Source organism: Macadamia integrifolia, chromosome 7, assembly GCF_013358625.1.
Source record: "Macadamia integrifolia cultivar HAES 741 chromosome 7, SCU_Mint_v3, whole genome shotgun sequence".
Classification (NCBI taxonomy): Eukaryota; Viridiplantae; Streptophyta; class Magnoliopsida; order Proteales; family Proteaceae; genus Macadamia; species Macadamia integrifolia.
In genome coordinates, this window is record NC_056563.1 from 28,893,617 (window position 1) to 28,901,965 (window position 8,349).

An 8,349-nucleotide genomic window follows, 5' to 3' on the forward strand; every position below is an offset into this window, starting at 1 on the left:
GACACTGGTTGCACTGACAGGAAGGTTCATTCCTTCCTTCTGAGCAGTAGACCATAGCAATCCATAGGTCACTATTGGTTTCAATCTCAGGTGCATCACCCGGTAATCAAAAGTTAAAATTAGACCGGATTCTACTACGGGTGTAACATTGGTGGTGCAGCCTACCCTTGTGGATAGGAACACTGTAGCCCAAACCACTAATGCAGACCTACGGAATTTGGAAATTGGCATTAAGGAAGGAAAGCAAAAGGTTATGGATTTTACACCAATTGGTGAGGGAATCCTCAGGTTTAAGGGAAGACTGTGCGTGCCTGTGGATAGTGATATGAGAGACACTTCATTCACAAATAGACACCATATCTAGCGTAATGATATATATAGTCCAAAAGATATTAACGGTTGATACATAAAAACCTAGAATACCCAATTTCCATGATAAGAACCTCTCAGGTTCGGGGACCAATTGTAATGTGCTAATGAGAATCTTGTTCCTCATCTTATAGTAATCCATTCAATATTCTCATATGATTGTGTTCAAAATACATACATATGTATAATCACACATGCTTCTAGGATCTCGATTCATAACAACTAACAGTATATCAACCATATACATACATATGTTAATTTAATGAATGAATACAAACACTCTACAAAAATAAATAAATAAATAAATAAAAGAATGAAAAAATAAAAAATAAAGAATATGTTCTACACATTGGCTCCATTGGTTTCTGATCACCTGATTTAGCCTCTTGATACTGAAGAATCTTCTTATCTTTTCTGGAAGTTAAGTACCCTTACTGAAAAAGCAAAGATCAATGCGAAACCCAGAGTAAACACAACAGTTACAACTGCAACCACTCCTAAGAAATCATGGCTGAATCCAAAGTATATCTTCAGAAATTCTACAACCGTTAGTCCTGATTCAAGCTTGTCCTGTATTTCTCCAAACTGTGACTCAACCAATCCATACAATGTCCATGAAACAGGGCAAATCCAGTAGTACCACCTCCACCAGATAGGAATGCTCTGAAACAAACAAGAATAAATAACTAAACGATAAAAATCCAATTCTGTTATTTATATCATTAAAATGGAGGGAAATCATTAAAACTTACTGGTCTTGGAATTAAGAATCCTGAGAAAAGGTTCCATAAAGCATAAAATGCTGAGCAAACTATAGATGAGATGTGTAGGTTGGGTGTCAAGCCCACAGCCATCATACCATAATAGGTGAAGTACAACAATGTGAAATACATGAAAAATAGATACCAAAAGAATTTTTCAGCTGTCCAATCAAATGCAAGCATTGAATAAACTATTACTCCATATGTTATAGCTTGTACGAAGACATGTGGAATCTCAATCAAAACCTGCACCATAAATAGGCCTGTTTGGTGAGAAATATATAGACAATGAAACTCCCAATGTTGATCTTAGTAAAAGAAAAAATATTTACTTGGGCAAAGGCATATGCCAAGGCTGAATACATCCCGGCAGCCTTCTCTCTATAAAATACGGTTCGCTCAACAGATACAACTGGCTGCACTGAGCCAGCATTTTGTATCCCTAGGAAGAGAACAGCACCATACATAGAACCCATTGCATTAAAGAGATCTTGTGTTCTCTTCCTGCAATTTCCAGCATTGAATTCTAATTAATATTGAACATAAGTCAGAAAAGAGCACAAGTTTGGACTACACTGTAATACCACTTACGTTTTGGATCCAAGATCCCAAAACATCGTCCCAATCATTAGGGCTATGAAAATTGTGAAGAAGAGCCTTACAGAAGTGTATTCTGTATTCCGCCAGTACGACCAATGTTGTTTCCATAGGCACGCTTTGCATTGGGTGAGGAAAGACTGGGAGTACCGAGTAGGAAAATAAAGGTCTTTTGAACCAGTGGCAGGTTGACTCAATTCCTTGATCATTTCTCGGTTCCTCCTGAATGATTCAATTATAGAATATCAAGAGATACAACCAAAAATGAAAAAATTATGTGTTAATTCTAGCAAATCAAAGAGCAAATTTACAAGTGAACCTACGTGTACAGATCAGATTTCTTATATATTTCAGTGAAGTTTAACCCCAAAGCTGCTTCCTGGGATCTTGTTGTCACCTCCAGCATCCATGTTGCTGGATTATATCCATCTTTTATCTGACTGACGCCTTTGATTTCCTTCATGAGACGCAACCCATATTTATCAATATTTTACTATGGCTGCAAACTCTCCAAGATTTTAGTTACAAGTATGTAGTTTGTATGGCTTTCCTCACCTGAAAGTAATTGATCAAATGACAAGAGTATCTACCTAATGGGCCCACGTATAATTCTTCTCCTCCTTGCTTCAGTAAGAATAGCTGTTCATAATATTAGCAGCTCAGTTATCACCACAAAATAACCAACTGATTACTAGTCAATTGATCTCAAACATTTCTGACCTCATCAAAAGCTTCAAATATGTCGATGCTTGGCTGGTGAATAGTGCAGACCACAGTGCGTCCAGTGTCCACAATGTTTCTCACAGTTCTCATCACTATTGCAGCGGCCCTTGCATCCAGGCCAGAGGTTGGCTCATCCATGAATATAATCGAAGGGTTGGCAACAATTTCAACTGCGATAGTTAGCCTCTTGCGCTGCTCTGTTGAGAGACCATTTATACCTGGAAGCCCAACCAATGCTTGCCTTATTGAGTTAAGTTCTACAAGTTCCATCACCTCCTCAATGAACATCTGAAATTATTAATTAATTTTCCAATTAGTAAACACAATGCAGATTCATAAAGAGCAAAACGAAAGGACTAAAATTATCCCATATACCATTCTAGTGGAAGAATTTATTTCAGGAGATAACCGAAGCCAAGCAGAATAAAGCAAGGATTCATAGACCGTAACATGAGGAGAGTGTATGTCATTCTGTTCACAATATCCTGATATACGAGCAAATGTTTCCTGTTTCTTTGGGTAGCCAGATATTTTGATGCTTCCCTCGATATATCCTCCAGTTTTCCTTCCAGCCAACACATCCATCAAAGTGGTCTTACCAGCACCACTGACACCCATTAGAGCTGTAAGGATTCCTGGCCTAAAAGCTCCACTCACTCCCTTGAGAAGCGACAACCGGTCTTCCGTAAAGCCTCGTGCTTTCATTTCCTACATGTTCAGTTTAACCACTGAGCATTACTGCAGTAATTGGAACTCTGAAAAAGAATTCCTCCTTCTCTGATGGACAGAATTGCCAAATTGAAACATAAAGTTACCTGTGGCATGTTTACAGAGTATGTCATTTCGTCAAAGGTAAGTGTAAGAGGTTCAAATGGAAGAACCATTCCTCGCTTCCTGTTCTGATTGGCTTCATCACCGGCCGTCCTTGTAGATGAAGAATCAGATGACATACTTCTTTCAATCTCACCTCCTGTTTATGCATTTATAACATTTTTTTCATTTACACCATTTTTCTTAAATCAACCCACTAAGTAGAAATAGGTAGTAGAAAGAGGAGATGCTTTCAGTCCTATCCATCTGAATAATTCCCTACCTGAAGAGCTCTTTCCTTCGGATGATCGCTTAGTCATTTTTCTAGATCTACTGGAATGTTTATCATTCAAGGACTCTTCAGATACAATGGTCTGAGGTTTCCCAAATGCTGCAACAAGTTTATCCAGGTATTAGACATGATTACTCAGTTTTGAAAATTAATAAACTCAATTGAATTACTTATCAAACCATATAAGATCAATTAAATTATACATACGATTAAGATAAGTGAGGGCCAATGTGAATAAGCCATTGAATAGGAAAACATAACCAATCAACGCCCCAACTCCTATCCAATACCAATAAGCTTGAGTGACGGCACCACGAGATTTCAGTACTACAAGTCCCAGGCTCTCACCATTGGGTAGAGTCTGTAACATGGAAAGAAAATTCAAACTTAATTTTAACAAGCTTTTTGCTTCCAATCATTAATCTTATTCTAGGTAATGATTAGAACAGAAAAAGACTTACTTGACTCCAACTTTTTCCAAGGAATTCATTCACTACTAAAGCATTTTGCCCATACATCATGGGAGAGATCCAATAGCCCCAAATCCACCATTTCTTTATGGTGTCTGTGACAAAGAAAAAAGCTCTTATGAAGTCGAACCTGAAATATGGAAATAGCAGAAATCAAATGAAATGTCTAGTTCTAAAGCATACCTCGGGACAGGATAAATCCACTTAGAACCAGGAGTATAAGTAATCCAAAGGACCCAAATGTGTTTGAAACAACCATGTTCCTTCCTAGTGCTGCAATGAATCGAAACAATCCAGATGCCATTTGGTTAACACACATGAGCAGTAGGTACTGCTTGAAAAGCCTGCAATAAGAACATTCTCATAGTTATTACCCAGTCAACAATTTCCTGCTCCTTTGTACATTCTCTCTCTTTTATTTTTAATTTAATATACATGATATTCTAGGGGAAAAAAAAAATTCATGAGTTTCATTAGAGACACTATAACAACTTTCTTTTAGGCATTACCTTCCAACGTTTGGATCAAATCCTATGACGTAGTAAGTTATGAACACCCAAATAGCAACTTCAACGAGTGAAATTGGGATTTTTAGGATCCAGGAGGGCAGTGAGTAAGCCCATGAAGGATAGAAAAGAAGGTCTCTTTGCTTGTAAAATATAGGAAGCTTCAAGACGGTCATAGGAAGCTCTGAAAATGAATTAAACATAATAATGGTGAGACTGAAGAACAAAGCACCCATAATAATCCCACCATTTGTAACTGAATCTTTGTGAATCTCAGTACGCAGGAAGACAGTCATTGTTATGAATGCCATAATCATAAGCTGCAAAAGAATGAGAACCATTAAGTTAGTGACATCAGTAGAAATTTTGAAAGAAATTGAAGAATCCATTACCAACCTGAATTATCTTGAAAATGTAGACAAATGAGTTTCTTTTCATTAACAATAGTTCTCTTGCTATGCAGGCATTCAAAAGTTCCATCTTGCCAACACCATATTTATCGGTTGTTAAGGAAGCAGGGTGAGTCTTGCTTGTATCAAAAGGGGTGGCAAGTTCATCTTCTAGCTTCCGACCAACATGGAATGAATTGAATGCCTTGACAAATTCCTTGACCGGGATAAATCTGTAAGGTTCATCTTTTTTATTCCAGTACTGTTGTTGATCTTTCCTTGATGTCACCTGTCAAATCCATGAAAATATAGTGCCACCTCTGCTAAATGCTAGTGACAGAAGAAACAGAAGAAACAAAAGGGAGAAAAGAAAGAGGTTTTGAAGCCACTCACCTCTTGCAAGAAATCAGCTACTCCCTTCCTTTCAGGACATTTGAAACCTACAGATTCAAAAAACTCAAGCACATGTTCACGGGGGCCCTGGTATACAATCTGCCCATCCGATAGGAGAATAATGTCATCAAATAGCTCGTAAGTCTCTGGCGCTGGCTGGAGGAGAGAGATGAAAGCGGTCCCTCTTAAAATGTGAATGTATTGCTTAATTGAATTCACAATCTGGAATGTTGTAGAACTATCCAAACCAGTTGATATCTCATCCATGAAAAGTGCCCTTGATGGTCCAACCAGCATTTCCCCTGGATCATCTCAGTCAAGAAAGTAACTGAATTAGGATGCATGATGAAGAAGAAGAATATTGAACCAGATGTTAGCAATAAAAGTCATGCTACCTGTTGTTACACGCTTTTTTTGTCCTCCAGATATACCTCTCAACATTTCATCTCCCACCATGGTATCAGCACAAACATCTAGTCCCAAAGTCTACAAGTTTGAGGTAGAGCAACATGAAAAATGATCAGAATCCTATCTAAAATTTCTACTCCTCATCCATGGATCAGTTTATAGTGTCAATACCTTTAGAATATAATCTGTAACTACATTGACCTCCTGTCCTTTTAGCGAAGCTGCCTGCAGATGCAGAAACCAATATTCTCATCGCATTACACTAATAATTAAAGGCATGAATACATAACTCTTTTCTTTTATATATATATATATATATATATATATATTTTCCTGATGGGGTGTTGTGGGGGAGAGGGTAACAGGTTAGCAGAGGCACTGAAGATCTAAAATGGAATGTGTAAACATAAGATGAAACTAAAGCTGAACAGTAACTGGATCAATGAGAACTCCATTGTAGTCAAAAGTAGAATACGATGAACTTGATCACGCAAAGGAACACTTCTTACCTTCAAGAAAAGATCAACATCGGTATCTGGCTTAATGTTTGCCTCCTTTTCCCTTCGTGACAACTCTGACAACATATCTATAGAATTTCCATTTACAGAGGATAATTCAAACTAGGTGTCTCTTGTCAATTAGAACTGATCATCTTAAATTTTATAACTATCAAGTTACTTACCATAACGAGTTCCCACCCCTTGACATCTTGCAGAAAAAGCAAGGGTTTCTCTTACTGTCATTTCACCTATGTGGAGATCTTGTTGACTGATATAAGCTGCTGTCCTTTGTGGAACAAAATCCTCCATTTTATGGCCATCATAAGTTATTTTCCCGGAGAGCTGAAAAGAATTCAAGAGAATAGGTTGTACTTTTCTGATCATCACGAAAGAAATACAGAAGAACAACTACTAGTGTAATGAAAGAACATCAAAAAAGGTGCTTAATTTCCTTACTTTCAGATTTTTATCAAGTTTTCCTGCCAAAGCCAACATCAATGAGGTCTTTCCTGAGGCTGGAGGGCCTAAAAGCAGTGTAATTCTGCAAAACTCAGATCAATCAAACAACTTAGTTTAATGGAACCAAATCCAAAACCGACTCAAGTTAGCATTGGTTCAAAAACTTCCAAACAGAGTTTGATATTCTGAGTTTTCTCACCTGGCAGGCTTGATTATGCCACTCACATCATGAAGGATTTCTATGGGTACCTTTTTGTTTCGAACAATATGGAGATAACTAAAGATCTCCTTTATAAACAAGACAACAACTTACATCATCAGTCAAATTTGTTTCAGAAAGATCAAAAAAAGGAAAAATATATTATCATGGAAATGAAACGAGTTGAGTGAGTACCTCAAACACATTAGCTACAGAGTTGAATATTGTAGGTAATGCTCTACTTCCCACATAAGCTTTTGCATCTATATTTACATGCTCAAACCGGACTTCTATAGTAGGAATCTTAATTCCAACTCTGAGTAAACCAATAAATAGAGAATCAGAATATGTAAGGAGACAAATCACAATATCCCTTTCCACATTTTCAGAAAAAAGAAAAGAGAATTTTCTTACTGATCAAGACGGCTCTTGAGCTTCAACAAAAACTTCTCATGATCCTCCTCTGCATCTTTAACCAATCTGTCTAATAAAATCCTCCTCTCTGTAATCCCAAGACTCTCAACATCAATTTCCTTTGTTTCACCTTCTGCCATAGACAATAAACCTTTCCTTATACGATCGTAAGTGGGGAGTCTCTCTATAGCAGCCCATTTCAGAGCTTCCTCGTCGTCTTCGAGACCAAGAACTGCTTGTTCTTCTTGAGATTGAGAAGATCTCATAAAGACGTCGCCCGACCCACTTCCTGTGCTTCTCCATATTGAAGAACTGTCAAGAACAAGGTTCCCGGCGTGAAAACTATTACGACGAGAACTAAGTGCACGAAAGCTACCACTTCGAGTACTTCCAATTCGTTTCGTTTCACCAGTTTCCTCCATTAGAGAGAACTCAAAAATGGATGAGATAGAGAAAGAGACTCTACCTCAAAATCTGTAAATGGGTTTGTTCTGTTTCTTTCTGTTTCTCAACCTCTTTAAATCCACCTGAACTCGCCATAACCGAGAACGGAGAACTTCTAATAAGAGCTGGAAAACTCCAAAACAGAAAAAATAAAAAATATAAAAATTTATCAAACAGAAAAAACAGAATTGGTTATTTTGAGTGTGTCTTAGTGGACAGAGGGGTCAACAACATCTTGCCGTGTTATGTTCTTTTTGGAACGATTTCTCTGCCGCCATTACATAAGAATCCAACAGTTTTTTGAGTAACTGTTTGAGAATTAACGGTGCCATTTTTGTCATGCGTCCACCTTGTCTGAATTTGATCCAAGCATTCTCCTGAAAGAAAAAAAAAAAAAAAAAAAAAAAAAAAACAAAAACAAAAACAAACAAACAACACACTGACATCTAGAAGGTCTCCATGTTGTCAATAATTAGAATTCTACTGAAAAAAAAAACACTAAGACATCTGGAATGTCTCTAAGTTGTCACTAATTAGAATTCTACTGAAAAAAAAAAATTGTAAAGAAAAACAGACAACACCACGCTTAGACATCTAGAAGGTGTCCAAGTTGCC

General features: G+C 37.3%; 1 protein-coding gene across 1 annotated transcript; it reads right to left on the bottom strand.

Annotated features, from left to right (window-relative positions):
- Window positions 1-497: 497 nt before the first annotated feature.
- Window positions 498-8,148, bottom strand: LOC122083675 (pleiotropic drug resistance protein 1-like). The gene is made up of 24 exons (XM_042651543.1): window positions 7,291-8,148; window positions 7,072-7,192; window positions 6,877-6,965; window positions 6,675-6,759; window positions 6,401-6,560; window positions 6,228-6,304; window positions 5,890-5,943; window positions 5,706-5,796; window positions 5,311-5,612; window positions 4,925-5,206; window positions 4,532-4,848; window positions 4,206-4,366; window positions 4,014-4,117; window positions 3,760-3,913; window positions 3,544-3,651; window positions 3,266-3,420; window positions 2,826-3,158; window positions 2,448-2,738; window positions 2,283-2,366; window positions 2,051-2,184; window positions 1,722-1,949; window positions 1,463-1,634; window positions 1,122-1,376; window positions 498-1,032 (listed from the first exon to the last, which is right to left on the bottom strand). The coding sequence occupies exons 1-24, from the start codon at window positions 7,710-7,712 to the stop codon at window positions 775-777; spliced, it is 4,437 nt and encodes a 1,478-aa protein (XP_042507477.1). The 5' UTR covers window positions 7,713-8,148; the 3' UTR covers window positions 498-774.
- Between the last annotated feature and the right edge of the window lie 201 nt (window positions 8,149-8,349).

Coding starts and splice junctions, on each gene's coding strand:
- LOC122083675 (XM_042651543.1), bottom strand. CDS start 7,712: ATGGAGGAAACTGGTGAAACGAAACGAATTGGAAGTACTCGAAGTGGT. Junction 3,652..3,759: donor GGCCCTCACTTATCTTAATC/GTATGTATAATT, acceptor AACTTGTTGCAG/CATTTGGGAAACCTCAGACC. Junction 2,739..2,825: donor TAAATTCTTCCACTAGAATG/GTATATGGGATA, acceptor TAATAATTTCAG/ATGTTCATTGAGGAGGTGAT.